Source organism: Micropterus dolomieu, linkage group LG23, assembly GCF_021292245.1.
Source record: "Micropterus dolomieu isolate WLL.071019.BEF.003 ecotype Adirondacks linkage group LG23, ASM2129224v1, whole genome shotgun sequence".
Lineage (NCBI taxonomy): Eukaryota > Metazoa > Chordata > Actinopteri > Centrarchiformes > Centrarchidae > Micropterus > Micropterus dolomieu.
Window position 1 is genome coordinate 28,020,660 of NC_060172.1, and position 17,990 is coordinate 28,038,649.

Below are 17,990 nucleotides of genomic sequence, written 5' to 3' on the forward strand. Positions count from 1 at the left end.
TTTTTTGAAACTCCTTATCTGAGTATCTTTGCTATCATAATAAACCGTCAAAGGCCAAAAGACAGCCAGAAATGCAAAGTATGTTCGTGTCCAGTATGGACCATACTGTATAGTTATTCCGACCATTTAGAAGCACAAACCTCAATAAGTGCACAAAACGAGCTGTGCAGTCTGTCCAGAGGATTAAAGCGAAGGCGGAAGTGGAGAGGAGTGAATCACACTGTATTAGTGTACTCTTCGTGAATCGCGGTGTCAATTCAACGGCCGTGGTATTTAAATAAACCGAGCTGGATACAACGTCTGTGTGCCAGTTAATCGAATATAGTAAGTCTGACAGATTTATAGGGAGAATAAACTGATAACTGTGCCTAAATAGATGTATTTTGATATTCAGAAGCAGAAATTATTTAAGCAGAAACACTGCCATCTAGCGGTGAAGCGACGGGCGAGCACTTCCCGTGACGCAGAGAAACGCGGTAAAACGATATTCCGGTTTGCAGACAACAGCATGGCATCCGATAGCACCATGGCTAACGTTAACGGACGAGAGACCGTCTCCCTGAACGGGGAACCGGTCGTTAAACGGCCACGGGAGAGTGTCTCGCAGGAGAGTCTTCTCCGTGTCCCGAAGGAGCCTCAGAACAAAGTGACCGTGGTGCTCGGAGCGCAGTGGGGCGACGAGGGCAAAGGAAAAGTTGTGGACTTGCTCGCAATGGATGCGGATATTGTATGCAGGTGCCAGGTATATTAACGCTGCCGATTTAACTTCACAATTAACACTCGGAATGACTGCTGCACAAAGTGACGTTGTTAATGGAAAAGTTCGCTGACTGTAACATGGGAGTTTGGGGAGAGTAGTTACCGTTTAGCTGCCGTTAAATATTCATGACCTGGTTCCGACGTCAACAACCTTGTCTGACCTCCCGGATGTGGAAGTGCTAAGTTGAAGCTAACAAGTAGCCTACTGCTAAGCTGTTTCTCTTTTTACCTGCTGGCGTGGTAGCAAAATGTGTTCTGAATACAGCAAATGACCTCCACATACTGATATCCAGAGATTGTTACTATAAGGCGCAGTTGTTACCAAGCTGTTCCCCTCTCTCTTTCCAGTCAACTCAATGACATTTAGCAGAGATTTAGTATTTATTATTTTATAACCAACTACAAACTCTGTTAATGCAGCAAGTAAATAATTGGACCCTGTTGGCTGAGCTGTTAGAGCAGACTAAACACTGTACCTGTCCTCAAGTGTTGATGCTTTCTGTTGTGAACTCCTTCAGTGTTGTGTTGCATCAGAAAGCAAGTTGACTGTTTGTACTGTTTGCAGGGAGGCAACAATGCAGGACACACCGTGGTTGTGGACTCTGTGGAGTATGACTTCCACCTGCTGCCCAGTGGAGTGCTCAACAAGAAGGCTGTCTCCTTCATCGGTAGGAGAAAACCCTTGTGTGTTATATCGAAAGACTTGGCAGGAAGATAAAGAGCCTAATAAAACATCAGTATATGACCATTATAAGGGGGAACATCAAATCCACACCAGGGAAGCCTTTTCAGTTATGTGACCCTGCTTTTATAGTAATTACTATAATTGTATTTGTTCACTTTTAAACTGATCTAGAGTGGTGTTTATTCATCTGCTTATGATCATTTTTCTTCTAGTACTTCTTCTAGTACACAAACACTTTCCAGAGGGTAGGATTTATTGTAGAGCCCAACCGATGTTTCAATATTTGAAATATAAAAATTTATATTTATAAATTTTAAAAATATTTAAAATCCCATATCCTGTGATTCTTTTTTCCCCTTATTTTATGAAACACACAACATAAACAAAGATTATCCCTAACATTTCCTGTTGTGTTTAGTACATCGCTCCAAGCGGCTTGTTTATCCATCTGGACCTGATACATGTACCACAAAAATTTCATACATGTGGGTAAAACGTGCCGCGGGGGCTGCTTCGTTGAAGATCTCTTCCTGTTGCCAGTAGGTGGCGCTATGACTATGGGTGAATGTTGTCTTGTACATGTGTTTAGGGCAGGACTCTTTTCAAAAGTGTAAAATCTGGTACAGATGTGAGTATGTACAGTCAAGTTACAGGAAGTTGTTGTAACTTGACTGTACACACTGCGTCATGGCGAAGAGTTTAACTTTGCCGCCACACCGTTAACTGCAAAGTCACGAGTTTTACAACATGGCTTCATCAGTGCGTTATGGGTTTTCTGGGACAGTTTTGAAGTTCATTTGTCTAACCTGCTAGGAGTAGTACATTACATCGTAAAACGTGACACTTCCTGTTGCCAGCAGGTGGCGCTTTGACTTTGAGTGAATATTGGCTCGTGGATGTGTTCAGGGCGCGACTCTTATTATTATATGTGTAAAATCTGGTGCAGATGTGAGCATGTAGACTGAAGATACAAGAACTTCCTGTTTCATGGCGAATCATCGATTTTTGACAGCACGCCACGGGCAAACTGATCGACTGATAATAACTGTTAGTACAACTTGTAATCGTCCATGGGTTTAGATCGCACAGCAAAAATTTGAAGTTTATCGGACTAATTCCCTAGGAGGTTTTTTTGTGCGTCTGGACATGATACACATACCACAGAAATTTCGTGCACGTGGGTGAAACTTTGTCCGGGGGCTGCTCTGTAGGGGCGCTAGCGAGCCATTTTGGAGCCAGGAGCTACTCTTCCTTTTTAATAGTCATAAATTGCCTGTTGTTAACGCCGATGCCGATTTATCTGCGAGTAGCTTATATCGGCCAATAATATCTACAAAACGATAAATCGGTCAGGCTCTAATTTATTGCAGTGCTGTTGTTTTAGTGAGGTGTAGGTAATAAACTGAGAGTATGCACGGATACAACAGTCAACACACACAGAAGACCTACAGGGACTATTAAGTGACAAAGTAACACAAAGGGCAACTATAGGTTAAATTACACTGAAGTCTGTCCACTGGTAATGTAAATATACCCAGTGTTCCTACAGACGTGTGTTCTTGATTTTGCGTTTCCTCTTTTTAGTAGCTATTTTGTTCCCCCCAGTATTATGAAACCATGAAATGAGAAAAGAGGAAACATTAAAGGAACACTTGTTCAAGTGATTGATAAAAATATCATGTTATATAAATAAAACCCCTTGTAAAACATTAGCAGGTTGTTACTCACCAGAAATGACTTGTGAAATAGTGCGTGAGGTCAATTCTCATGAGGATTGTTTCATTTGAGGTTTCATTTTACATTACAGGTAACGGGGTGGTGATACACCTTCCAGGTCTGTTTGAGGAGGCAGAAAAGAACCTGCAGAAAGGCAAAGGTAAAGTTTTCAAAAGAGGAAGGATGCAGTGATATAGGCACATTGTCTTCCTTAGAAACCAGCGTCGGTATTCATAAATGGACCTTTTTCACGGAAGACATTTTGACACGTCAGTAGGAAAATAACAGGCTTAAATTATAATAAAATGAATGATAGCTGAATTCCATCTAGCTGCTTCACTTTCAGGGTCATGTGATTAGTGGCTTACTGTCATGGCTCACTTATTTGTAAGACAAGTGCTTTCCCTACTGTTGTGAAAATGATATATTGTCCTGCCTGACACTTTTTTTAAAAACATTTTTTTTGCTATATACAGATGTTTGATGTAGTGCAAATGTAATGTGGGATTTGTTGTGTGCAGGATTACAGGGATGGGAGGAGAGATTAAAGATATCCGATCGTGCTCACATTGGTGAGTAAGCCTTTTCTCTTTCAAGCGTTTGAATTAGAAATGTCCTCTTACTCGTCACTTTTATCTGCCTCTAGTGTTCAACTTCCATCAAGCGGTTGATGGGATCCAGGAGCAGCAGCGGCAGCAACAAGAAGGGAAAAAGTAAGTCTAGTTCATTATGGTTATTAATAGGGCTGTACCAAATAGCTTGAAGCTTCATTCATAACATAGACATTCAAATTTAAATCAACCTTTCTTTCTTTTTTTTTCTCTCCATGTCTATTAATTCTGTTAAAAGCCTGTATTTCTGCACACCTGCAGATAAATATGAGTATTACAGATTTGTAGACTTAGATCCCAGGGAGATCCAAACATTTCCAGTAACTCCAGAGCATTGGTTATTCCAAAAGTCTTAATTTATTAAAAAAAGATAAATGTAATTATCTAAAATTCACATGTACATGTATTAACAGTGCGGTCTGACGGCACCATAAATTACATTTATATAACCACAATAACAAAAATCTGTTTTCGGCTCTAGCAGTTTGTGACATTGTTGCCTGCACTGCACTATTCAGATTTTGCGATTAGCCTTCCGCCTTCATGTGTTATGTTGAGTTATATTAATTAATGATTTAATAAAAAAGACTTCACTCATTTAATCTGAGTCATTTTGTTTGAATTGAGGATTTTGTTCAAAGATATTTACTTTTTTTGGGATGATGTCATAAAATATGACAACGGACATTTGAAGCTTTATTCGAAAATCTCCAATACAAGCTTTGAATGTAAAAAGGTTTATTATATTTAGTGCAGTCCGAGTTATTAATGCTGTGTTGTTATTTGTTCTCCAGTTTGGGAACCACTAAGAAGGGTATCGGCCCTGCCTATTCATCCAAAGCAGCTCGCAACGGTCTGCGAGTCTGTGACCTTGTATCAGACTTCAAGGTTTTTGAAGACAAGTGAGTTGTTTTGTCCCCCCCCCTGGTCTCATTTCTTAAATTTTCTTATTTTCTTTATGTTACAATATGGTAAGTGATCTTAAATTAGATAAAGTGTCAAAGACTGCTGTTGGGAACCTCAGATCAGCTTTTGAGGTGACCATGCCAAGTTCAATATTTCCAACATTGAAGAGATTTTGAATTAAGCAGTGATCAAGATGGTGAATCTTTTCAAAGTGTACAGAGAATTTAATGTCATTTTTTTGTTTTGCAATACTGTGACGAGCAACTCTTTTAAAGGGGCAGCTCTGTTTCCATCACAAAATGTAATAAATTAACTTCTCAAGAAAAAAGTGAGAGTTCAGGATACATTTTGAAAGCATTTGAATTGTATTTTGACAAAGCAATCTTCTGCATTTTTAAGAGGACTTTATAGACATTAGGGCGTCCGTAATTCATCACAAGGGGCAGATTTATATTATGCAGGTGTCATAAAGCATTGCCTCAATAATTGTAGTGTCTGTATCTTCTCTTGCCACCAGGTGGCAACACCTGGCCGTGCTACACATGTGGAAACTGCTGGCACTCTTCTTTCATGGAAGCATTATTATAGCCTGTCTGTCCTCCATATCATGTGTGGAATTACGTTGTGGAGATATATTTGCATGCAGACGCTTACTGAACATGTGTAAGCAGACTCCGTCCTTCTCTCAGGTTTCGTATGTTGGCAGAACATTTCCTGACGATGTATCCAAACCTTAACATCGACATTGACAGTGAACTGGAGCAGCTGAAGGTGAGGACAGGCTATCTTTTAGAGCCAGGAAATACAGACAGAATCACATATCACAATAGTTTTGACTTTGTTGTTAAATCTGACATCATTCCCGTAATCGAGATTAGCGTTTATTTACTAGTTTCATATGATTCGGGTGTCTATTGCCTCTCAAACGCCCTGAATTGAGGGCTGCTGGAGTTGCATGTTTTGCTGAACAGTGTTCAGTGTTTTCTTTTTTCATACACAAGTTGAAGATTTCAAACAGCACATCTAGAGATGGACTAAGAATGAGTTGGTGTCACTGTTTTTCAGGCATATACAGAGAGACTGCGTCCTCTGGTGACTGATGGGGTGTACTTCATGCACAAAGCCCTTACTGGACCCAGTAAGAAAATCCTTGTGGAGGGAGCCAATGCTGCTCTCCTGGATATCGACTTTGGTGAGCGACACAGAGTTTACGGAATGCCTTATGAATTACGGATGGATGTTATGCCGCCTCAGATTAACAGATGTTTCTCCGTTCAGGGACCTATCCTTTCGTGACTTCTTCCAACTGCACTGTGGGAGGAGTCTGCACTGGTCTCGGCGTGCCTCCGTCATATGTTGGCCGTGTATACGGTGTCGTTAAAGCGTACACCACCCGGGTGGGCGTTGGTGCTTTCCCAACAGAGCAAGTTAATGTGAGTAAAGACACAATGAATTGGTGACACTTTTAACTCAAAGGTGAAAGGTTACCAAAGTCTTCCAGCAATGTGCACTAGATAGTTTACTTTGTGACCGCTCAGTGGTTAACTTAAGAGGAGTGTGCTGCTTCTCTGCGTGAGTGTATGAATCTGATCAGGATAATAATGGAAAGGGGGCAGGTGCTCAGCTGTTTGTCCCTACATGAAAGTGTCAAAACAGGCAAACTCAACACGATATCCCTTTAAAATCCTTTTTGTCTTCCACAGTTGACAGTTTCCTGTTTGTTGTATTTTAGGAGACCGGGGACCTGTTACAGTCCAAAGGGAAAGAGTTTGGTGTGACGACGGGCAGAAAGAGGCGTTGTGGATGGCTGGACCTGATTTTGGTCAGATACGCTCACATGGTCAATGGCTTCTCTGCGTAAGGAACCATCACACCTTTTCAGACTATTATCCTTACCTGCTGATGTAAATACTCAGTTTAGACATGAGCTTCATCACGCACTCGACTGTCCACTGTCATCAGAGTTGAGCAGAGTGACTTCTTCTCTTGCAGAATTGCCCTGACGAAGCTGGACATTTTGGACACACTGAAGGAGATTAAAGTGGGCGTGGCCTATAAGGTTGATGGACAACCTCTACCAAGTTTCCCAGGTAGGTCTTTCCCACTTACAAGTTTTAGAGATCTGCTCAAGCCTTCTGGAAAGTCAGCGTAACATCTTCAAATTGCTTTTTGTGTCTGACTTGCACCTACCAAAACCTAGAGAGACACCTTTTAGTGATGTAAAACAGCAATTCCTCACACATTTGAGAAGCTGGAACCAGTTAACCAGTAAAACAATTTTACTTAAATAAAAGACTTTGATGATATTGTTGTGAATCTGTCAGTACTAGATGAGTGCCGTGTAAATGTTTGGTCACATTAGACCTTGATGTCCTAATCTATTATTTAAAACATTCATGTTTAAGAGGATCCATCTGTCCACACATGTTTCAGTGCCACAAACATATTTACCATAAACCCAGGAGAGGAGCTTATTTTCAAAGCTACAAACTAAAATTTGGTTGCTGGTGAATGAACATTGCTTTTATGCTTGCTAATGTCTTATTTTACATGGGTCAGCTTTAGCTATCAGGAAATGCAACATCTTGGGTTTTTGAAAATCTATTTTGCATCTCTCTCTCTCTCTCTCTCTCTCTCTCTCTCTCTCTCTCTCTCTCTCTCTCTCTCTCTCTCTCTCTCTCTCTCTCTCTCTCTCTCTCTCTCTCTCTCTCTCTCTCTCTCTCTCTCTCTCTCTCTTCCTCTTTCTTTTTGTTTGTACCGCCAAATGGAGAAAATTGAATTGTTAAGCTAATGAACCAGGTGATGATAAAACAAGTTTTCTCTTTCTGCCTCATGACGCTGCAGCTGCTCTAAATAAAATAAATGGGCCGGCATGACTCCTATCCCATGCTCTCTTTCCTGGAGCACCCGCCCTTGTGCCTGGTCTGGTTGATCCGGCAGGTGGATCGTCTCAAGGTCCGCTGCTCTTTAATCAAAACCCCGGCTGCCTTTTCCGATGACTGAAATACAGTTTTTAGGGCTGACCTCAAATAGTCGAAGATTCAATGCTTCGATGGGCGGAGCCCAAACATGGAAAGAGAGTGCGGGAATAAATCCAAAATTGTAACTCAGCGTTGTCGTGCTTGTGTTGTAGCGAACATGGACGTTTTGACGCGGGTGTCAGTGGAGTATGAGACGTTACCCGGCTGGTGCTGCAGCACCGAGGAAGCCCGGACCTTCGAGGACCTGCCGTCGCAGGCACAAAATTACATTCACTTCATCGAGGAGTTCCTGCAAGTGCCAGGTTTGTAAAGAGCCACATTACATTAATGGAGAGATTGCAGCCAAACTCTTCTTCGCTTTGCCAAATGTGTCAGTCACATCTTGTCTGTCTTTTCTTTTTTTCTCTCTTATTTCAGTGAAGTGGGTTGGAGTTGGCAAGTCCAGAGAGAGCATGATCAAACTGTTTTGATCCGTCTGCGGACCTGTAGTCCTCCTCAACAACAGCTCAGATAATAATTTAAGGTTTTGATGGGATTACAAGAGGAATTTAAATGCAAACTATGTCCTAAAGGAAATACTTCACCAGCAAGCTTAGTTGATACTTGTGCATCCCATTTAAAAGACTCCTTAGATATCATTTATGCATTCCACGTAAGGTTTTCTATATTTATTAGGGTGTTAATTTTTAAAACCTGGTGCAAATACATCTATCATTCTCTATTCCATTCCACAGGCTTATTAATCTTAATATCAGTTCACCACGTTACTTTTGATTAAGTTGTTTTTTTTTTGTTGTTGTTGTTTGTTTTTTTTTTTACATTTATTTAAAGAGCAATAAATGAACAGATTTGAAGCCTTCATATTAAAGGACGTCGCAACAAGATTATTTTCAGGCTTTGTAAAGAGATGGAAAAACCATCCTATGATCTGTATGATGGTGAACTTTTGTATTGAACAATTTTAAAACACTTTTAAAACATGAATGCATCTCAGATGTTAAGTTTGTAATAACATTTTCATGACGATTGTTGGAACCAACACATTGCTTTTTAAATCAACCTCAAGACGGATAAATCAACACGAAGCAGCCTGAGTTTGAAGACATGTTTTCTTCATAATAACTGAAGGAAAATAATTCGAAATTCCATGTTTATGCAAAGGCATTGGTATTTGAGGAGTTTGTGTAGATGTAAAGAGAACGGCTGTAATGTACTAAAGTATATTTCAATGTGTCAGTGTAAAAGGCTCCTACTCAGCTTGCTGTTATCAATAAACTTAACAAAAATACATTTAGTTTCTTTTTTTTTATTGAGCTATTTGTAAATGGTTAAGCATTTTAAGTCTGGAAAGCATATTTTCGAGAAGGTAATTGTTCTCAGGTGTTAATGTGAAAGGTATGAACATGTTTTGTTTTGAAACCATCCTACACTTAAGAATATTAATATAAAGAAAATACAGTCTGTGTAGGGGTTTACATGTAAAATAACATAACCAAAATGATTACCACATTTCTGGTTGTTGCAGTCTTATTCATTATGAATTGATAGGAACGTATTTAAATACCTGCAAATCTTGAATGGGGACTTATTTTGAATTATTGCCCCTTTGATCAACATGATCCTACAAGAGAGACGTTAAGAACAGGAATTTTCTTTTTCAAATTGTGTCCATCCAAAACATATTTACAGTGCAGGACATTTTGTAGTGAAAAAATAAACCAAGCAGTGTTTTCTGTTAGGCAAACTATGTAACAGAGACAGTGTTTCTTTAGTATTTCTGTATAATCTGTGTAGTTGAGGCTGACAGCAGACATATAAAGCACTTCTGATAAATCTGCAATAAGATCAAGTTGGCCGATATGTCAGTCGGGCAGATTTATTGGCCTAATGATTAAAGCGCTCCCAAATGTGACTGTACTGCCATACATCAATCTGCGGAAACATCCATTGCTGGTTTTGAAATGGAGGCATGTAGTGGACAGATATCTGCACTCCTCTTCCCAGAACATTCACACACCTTCCAGCCTGGAATATTTTTCTCTCACTGTTTCTTACTTTACACCCTCCTTTGTTACCTTGACTTCCTCTCACGATTTAAAAGCTTTTCAGGACAGTGAGGGATTAGATTAAAGGGTAAAGTGGATTCCTTGGCAGATCGATTAGAGGTGTAACAGTGTACCAGGAGCTTCTCAGATATTCAGTCGTTCTAATGTATTAAAGGCTCTGCACACCCACACAGGTGTTTTCAGCTGTTCCGGCTGATTACACCTCCGCTCAGGTTTGAAGTCCGACAGATACATGTTCAGATTAAAGTCTGCATGCAAATAAATATATGGTTAGGTTGAAATGTTGCATGTGTACCAAAACTAACAGAATAGTCAACCACAGTCCTACATATCAACAAATACCTGATTAGGTAAAATAATATAAGAAAAACTATTCAGTGAAAATGTTTTCATTGCTTGTGTTTTCACATGAATGTAATACATGATTTATATTTTAAATAGTAGCTCAATTTAAGTTATGCACCTACAATATTTCTAGGTCAGTTTGTAAGCTACTGTCTTGATATTCTTAGTGTATACTTAACAGATAAGTTGAAGCCATTCTTAAAGTCAAAGGAAGTTTTTCTTCAAAACTATTCCACCATTTTCCATATACACTGAACAAAATTGTAAACACTTTTGTTTTTGCCCCCATTCATCATGAGATAAACTCAAAGATCTAAGACTTTCTCTTTGTCCACAAAAGGCCTATTTCATCCACCTCACAGGTGTGGCATATCAAGCTGCTGATCAGACAGCATGGGTATTGCACAGGTGTGCCTCAGGCTGGCCACAATAAAATGTCACTCACTGCCGGGTGGATCCGGGGGGATCTGGAAACCAGTCAGTATCTGGTGTTACCACCATTTGCCAGTGCAACACATCTCCTTCGCATAGAGTTGATCAAGTTGTTGATTGTGGCCTGTGGAACGTTGGTCCACTCCTCTTCAATGGCTGTGCAGTCAGGTTGACGAGCATGCAGATGAGCTTCCCTGAGACGGTTCCTGACAGTTTGTGCAGAAATTCTTTGGTTATGCAAACAGATTGTTGCAGCAGCTGTCCGGGTGGCTGGTCTTAGACGATCTTGGAGGTGAAGATGCTGGATGTGGAGGTCCTGGGCTGGTGTGGTTACACGTGGTCTGCGGTTGTGAGGCTGGTTGGATCTACTGCCAAATTCTCTGAAATGCCTTTTGAGACGGCTTATGGTAGAGAAATGAACATTCAATTCACAGGCAACAGCTCTGGTGGACATTCCTGCAGTCAGCATGCCAATTGCACGCTCCCTCAAAACTTGCGACATCTGTGGCATTGTGCTGTGGGATAGACTGCACATTTTCGAGGGACCTTTTATTGTGGCCAGCCTAAGCCTGTGCATTACCCATGCTGTCTGATCAGCATCTTGATATGCCACACCCGTGAGGTGGATGGATTATCTTGGCAAAGGAGAAGTGCTCAGTAACACAGATCTTGACAGATTTGTGAACAATATTTGAGAGAAAAAGGCCTTTTGTGTACATAAAGAAAGTCTTAGATCTCTAAGTTCAGCTCATGATGAATGGGGGCAAAAACAAAAGTGTTGCGTTTACAATTTTGTTCAGTGTATATTATCATATGGAGCCTACCACTGTTCAAATTGAAATAAATACAACATTAAGTAAATTATGAGTAAAATATATTAACACTAAATTATCATTATTCATTATTATTTAATTATTATTAAATGTTATTGCATTATTTTGATTTTTGTAACAGATTTATTACAATACACTTTTTTTCATTATAGATTTTCTTTATTACAAAATATCCTTTTAAAAAAAGTGAAACATGATTTTGTTTCCTTAATGCCATTTTCTTTCCCCCAGTGACATTTGATGGTGTCTTGATGATAGCGGAGTTGTCATAAATGTTTCCCCCCAAACACTAAAATTTAGCCCTTCTAGCTAGAGCAAAAACAATACCAAAGTCATACTAAATAAATAATTTAGCTGCTGCTGTTTATAAACACAGTGCACAGAAACTTTTTCCAAGACTTTGTTTTTTTTTGTTTTTTATAGAAAATTGTTATAAGCTGTAGCTGACAGTTATTGGTTATATATATAACTTATAACTAATAAATAATAATATATATATATATATATATACACACACACATAATTTATTCTATTTAGTATTTATTTTTTTAGAATGTAATTACATTAAACACTGGAGATTCATACATTTCAGCATTCAGCATTCTACTTAAAACCTGATGGACAGTATGTGCTTTTGAATTATTAATTTACAATTTACTCCTGTATTTCCAGTGGAATTAAAACATTGTGTAAACCAAAATACCTTTCTTCCCTTTAAACATAGGAACCTGTGCATCATTTAGCTGGTTTTTTTTATTAATTTCATTCATAATAAAAATTATTTTCTTTTTTTATGCTGCTGCCCTATGAAATACATTTTTCCTGATGTTTTTTTCTATGTTGAAAGTGCATCTTCCGTTAAATGACCAAAGTTGCAGACGTTTGCTAACCAGTCAATTCCCAGTCCAAGAAGTCCCTGCATCATCAAAAATGGCAGAAAGTAAGCTTACAGTAGATGCAAGAGTGCTTAATTGAAAATAAAGTGCTCATAATTGCAGTGTGGTCCTCCTCCTCCTCACGTTTCTGTCCTCCCCCCTATCTCCCTCTCCTGTATTTACTACAGCCTTCCTTGACTTGTAATTGTAAGCACATTTATTATCAGGACAATCAATTTGTGCGTGAAGTGTATAGCTTCTTCTCAGATGTTCGACACTGATCAGATCTCTTTCCAAACTCTGTCTCTTGTTTTGGTTGGACCTTAATTCACGTAGCTTCATATTGCTAACAAAACCACACAATTAAGAAGACACCTGGAATTGAAGCTATCGATACAAGAAGTAAGGATTTTTAGATTTTTCTCATTTCTTTTGCATGTGTGACCAACAGTTTGATGGATTTCAAGGCTAATTTTGTTTGATATGTGATGTGATCAGAAACCAATGTTGCAGGTACCAGAATTACTAATATACAGATTAATATGATCTTGAGAAAAAATGTCCATCTAATCATATCAATTTTTGATAGCAACGTGACCTTTCAGGGTAAACCCACTGAGTGAGTGAGTGCTTTTTTTTCATATTTTAAGTATTCATGATGAAGAGTCAGAGAAGAGTTTTTCTGATGATTTATGCTGTAGGAAGGAGCAATGCAAAAACTACCAAGGTTTTGCTTTCACTGCAGTATTCTCTCCCTGTGTACTCCATAGAGCTTTCTGATTAGCATTGATCACCGCATTTTATTTCATTTATAAAATCATAATTTCTTCAACCATTTTTGTAACCCTTTCTCATTCTTCACTGTGTCAAGCTTTTTGTTGCCAGAGCAATAAGACACCTGCTTCACTGCAGTTGGACTGTGTTCAGTTTTCGTGAGAACAGAGAGACAGCAGCTCTCACACAGATTGAATTGAAGGAGCTAAATGTATTTTACAGTTTATTTGGTGAGTGCATAAAATAAATCCAATTCTGATGCTCAGCAAGTAGAGGAAAAGATGGAGAAAGTTCTATCTCATTACAAAGTTGCATACTCATTTGACAAATCATCTAAAAACATTACAACATAATGTACTTATCTATTATCATATAATATTATACATGCCTGTGTCTACTTGTAATTTGTTACTTAAACTCATAACCCAACTATTGTACATACTCGCTTGGTAATTAGTGATAAGAGATCATCTGTTTATTATACCTAACATAGCTAAAAGGCTACATGTTCACATCTTAATAAACTAGTGAACAGTGCACTAAATTTTAAATACTGTGCATTTTTAATGTAAGCAGCAAAAGTCTACATTTTACAGCATATTAGTATTTTCCTTGCTTAAAGGTTCCAGAAAAAAAAAAAAAAACTATTTTATTTTATTATATCTGTTTATTGTTGTTGTTGTTGTTGTTGTTGTTACATGCCACATACCGTATCTGTTTCACCATTGCATTGATCCATGTTGAAATCCCGGTACCTTTCTGTAAAGCAAAAAAAGTTGCCAAGGGCGTATCAAACATTTCATCCAATCAGATGTGCAGACGTGCTGATGAATAGAGAAAGGTGTGCGATGGTGTGCATCTGACTGTCAGTGTGAAAAATGTTTTTTCCACTTTGACTGTGGATGTGAATACATATGTGAAAACTCGTATGTCCAATCAGCAGAAGAAAATTTGAATTATAATCTCTATAATTAAAATAGACATTCAGAGAATCCCTTTTGGTTTGAAATAAATAACCATATCAGAATGCAAAGATGCTACACTGACATCGGTTACCATTGGCTTTTGACATGATTTAACTTCAGTATTCAGGTGCAGAATAAGTTCTTCATAAATACTTGAAGTCCTACTGAAATTAAAATGCTACAGCATAGATCTGCTCTGTAAATCATTTGTACTGTGCTCTCCTTTGAGAAAAGAATCTGACACCAAAAGGGAGAAATTTGTATTTTATATTTTTGGTTTCATGAGGGCGCCCCCTATTTCTGCATTAATATTCATCTACAAAGACGGAGAACTTGTTTCCATACAGCCAATGAAATCACTTAATTTTAAACCACATTTGCATAAAGCAATATCTTCAGCGTAGCAATCATATGCAGTTAACACTTACAGCCAGACAGAAAAACAAGAGCCAAAGTCTTGAAACAACAACCCACATAGCTTTCCTGCTAAAGCCTCCTTCTTATCCATCTTACAAACATGAACACACGTCTTGTCCTCTTGTCCTGCACCTCAGCGTGTTGGAACAAGCCACCAAACAAACATTAAGTGGGGAAAAGTGCACTGCTAACGTCAGTTTGCAGGCTAGTTAGCTAATTAGCTAAAAGTAAACTTAAAGACTTAATAGACAGTTGCCGTGACACAGCAGAGAAACGGCACACCCATCATCATTCAGTAACGTCCACCACACCAATAAACTAATGGGATCACTCAGTCCGCTCTCAGCAACCTGCTCCTCTTTCACAGCCTGTTGCAGTTTCTCCCACAAACACTTCTCGGGTGAGAGGCGGAAACGTTCGAACAGCACACAGAGCTCAGTCAAACCCATACAGTCTAGGGACAAACCACCCTCTGAATTTTCCTCACCAGCGCATGTTAATGTAGCACACGTATCTTATGTCTGGTGGGACTTTTCTGAGCTTCTCTCAGCTGTCCTAAGATTTGCCTGCTTGCAAAATGACACGTACATATCCTGTTTTTTCTCTCACATCTAAAGCATATATTTCTGTGCAGTTACTCTCTGTGGTGGCTGCCAGGGTAGCGTGCCAGAGCAACAAATCAGGCTAAGCATGGTGGGCCGAGTTATTGTCTAGACAGGAACTTGGACTTGGAGATGGTACAAGTAACAGTACAAGGTCATTGTAAAAGGATTAAACGTGGTACCCAAACAGTTACCATTTCTATACATGCCCCAGAAACCAGCCAGTGCCTGAGTCCGTGAATAATATTGAAATTACTTTCCACTCCTCATTAGGATGAACTTTACTGAATGGTGAAATCTAGGGCTATTTTCAATGATCCCAATTCCCCACCCAGCAGGTATAGAAAAAATAAATAAACTCATCTCCTTTGTGGTCAGAAGCAACAGCGTTGATTCTGTCAGGAGGCAACATCAGCTTTCTCCAGGTAATACACACAAAAGCCTTATCTACAAAAATCTAACTTTTGATGCTGAAACAAGAGATATTTTTATAATTGATTACACTGATCAGTGCATTAGGTGATTAAATGCTTTCACAAGATTTGGCCAGCTGCTCAGTATCAAGTTCAGTTTGTTTTCCCTTAAAAATTCTTGTTTAGCTGAGTGTTACTTATATATGATCTCCACAGGCATCGATGGTCAGCCCTGACTGAGCAACAATGAAGCATCTGTGTTTGTCCACTGGCTGGATTTTTTTTTTTTTAAGCTAGCCTACTTATAAATATGATATAGCCTCACTTTTGTAGTCTCTTTACGCCTCTTCAGTGAATTCAAATCGGTTATATATAAAATAGTAAATATTGCAAAATAATCTGTGATATGCAACACTACATTTTGAAACTGTAACCGAGGCAAATAGTGAGGGGTTCAAATCCCCACATATTCAATTACCAATTGCCATGGGTTTCCCACAATTAATAAAATTCAGAGACATGAGTTTTGACCGGATTTATTTAAACAATTTAAAAATAAAAACTCGTAGATGCCAATACTGCCAGAGATGCTAAGGGATACAAGCACACGGTTAAAAACACCTCAGCATCTACAGAGGCCAGACCTGCAGGGGGGGGGGGGTTACCTGTGGGCCACCCAGGTGCCTTGACACCACCACTCACACTGGTGCGCAGCCACCTAGACACAGCTAGACACACAAACGTCACACAATAAAACTAAGTAAAGCATGCACACACACACACACACACACACAGCTGTCATACACACCACCACATGCATTGAAGGGGAAAGGGTTTCCCACAATCCACCACCCTGTCTGTCTGGCAGAACACTAAGAGGGGAAAAATGGCTAACAAGCTGAGGAAAATCGTACAGCCAAAAAAAACAGGGACAACCGCCACACCCAGACCTTGGCAGTTGGCAACCACATTCACAGGGGCCCACCCACCCATCCAGAGATATGCGGACTAGGTTAATTGGTGAATGTGAGTGTAAGTGGTTGTTTGTCTATGTGTGGCCCTGCGATGGACTGGCGACCTGTCCAGGGTGTACCCCGTCTTTTGCCCGATGTAACCTGGGATTGGCTCCAGCCCCCCTGCGACCCTGTACGCAGGATAAGTGGTTGACGATGGATGGATGGAAAAATAAATTTTGAGTATTTGACAAGTGGGCTGACCAGGCTTAGAGTAGGGGAGGGTGTAGTGAAACTGTGTTAAAAGGGAACAAAAATCCCTGCATTTATATTGGCTGCATTAACTATATTGCATTACATAGTAACCTGAGGATAATCATTTTACAAATCTGATGTAATTAATCTAATAACACTATTAAAGTTTGAAACCAGGAATCAGAAAAGTCTCCTGGATCTGCCTGAGAAACTGGTCCCCACCCCTGTGAGCACACGCACACACATACACAGAAAGAGAGCAGCAGCAGTTCAGTCAAGCAGCTTGTAAAAAAGATGGGAGCAGAGAGAAAGCTGGCTGAGCTGGCTTCCCCCTGCAGACTCGGCAGTGTAACCACTATTAGACTTCGATGAATCTCAAACATTGATTCCACAGAGATATTAACAGCTATGCAAAGCTATGACTGCAGCCCTTACTGTGTGGAATATGACGAATTCTAATTACAGACTGAAGCTAATTATGCTGTGTTAACTTCTGTGTTTGCAAGGGAAAATCTTTGCAGCCCTTCTGAGGAGCTCCCTCTGCATGATTTACCTACTGTATAAAAACTGATCTAACTGAAGAAACTGAATAAATTCATCTCCACCTTCATCTTTGCTGCTGCCCCTCTCTCTCTTTCTCTCTCTCTCTCTCTCTCTGTCTCTAATTCAACATCGCACTCTCTAAAGTCAGTTTGATTGAGTATCTTTTTCTCTCTTGTGTACTCAGCAACAGCCTCCCTCCTCACCCTCACTCAGACACACACACTCACACACACTGCCTGTATGCGGCTGCCTGAACGCATGAAACACTCTGAATGAGGCGACTGGTCCTCTGGATTCTTATGATCCTTCATTTTGAGGTAAGGCTGGACTCTCTGGTCAGTACCATACATCTTAGAGACCCTGAGGCACTCTAAGTGGTATTAAAACGGGATCACTGAGGCTGTGGCTCGGTTGCAGCAGCAGCGGCATCAGCACTGTTGGCACTTAATACAAGCCATATTACAATTTCCATTTGTCCAGTGGTGTATAATCTGTCTGGCATTCTGTGTTACAGTCTGAGGTGGAGAGATAAACTTGCAAATTAGATGCTTTGGTGTAAGGCATCTTGTCTGGTACAGGCTAATCAATGTTGGATGAGCAGTTTGCACATTCAGATGATATTTGTACTTTGGCCAGAATTATGCTGGTAAACAAGAAAATGGGATCATTGTGTTCTTTAAGTTATTCATGAACTCTAAGGACTGTTTCTCACACATGTATCGTTGTATTTGTCAAATGTTTTCATGGTTGTTTTACAAATGCATGAATAGTATCTAAGAACTTAGTGATCTGGTGCCAAAATAGGTATGAGTTTTGCATACTGTTAACTCCTGGCTGCGATTTGTTCAATTTAGTAAGT

The 17,990-nt window shown here is 39.6% G+C and overlaps 1 protein-coding gene across 1 annotated transcript; it reads left to right on the plus strand.

Annotated features, from left to right (window-relative positions):
• Positions 1-316: 316 nt before the first annotated feature.
• On the plus strand, positions 317-8,948 carry adssl (adenylosuccinate synthase, like). Its single transcript, XM_046040654.1, has 13 exons — positions 317-742; positions 1,325-1,427; positions 3,252-3,320; positions 3,682-3,732; positions 3,807-3,873; positions 4,566-4,673; positions 5,367-5,448; positions 5,743-5,869; positions 5,956-6,110; positions 6,410-6,534; positions 6,670-6,767; positions 7,811-7,960; positions 8,076-8,948. Exons 1-13 carry the CDS (start codon positions 377-379, stop codon positions 8,126-8,128), a joined length of 1,554 nt encoding a protein of 517 aa, XP_045896610.1. The 5' UTR covers positions 317-376; the 3' UTR covers positions 8,129-8,948.
• The last annotated feature ends 9,042 nt before the right edge of the window (positions 8,949-17,990 follow it).

What these genes read in the sequence shown, in the direction of transcription:
- adssl (XM_046040654.1), top strand. Translation starts at nt 377, where the DNA reads ATGTATTTTGATATTCAGAAGCAGAAATTATTTAAGCAGAAACACTGC. An exon ending in ATCCGATCGTGCTCACATTG is followed by an intron (nt 3,733 to 3,806) that starts GTGAGTAAGCCT and finishes ATCTGCCTCTAG; the next exon opens with TGTTCAACTTCCATCAAGCG. An exon ending in GTGAACTGGAGCAGCTGAAG is followed by an intron (nt 5,449 to 5,742) that starts GTGAGGACAGGC and finishes ACTGTTTTTCAG; the next exon opens with GCATATACAGAGAGACTGCG.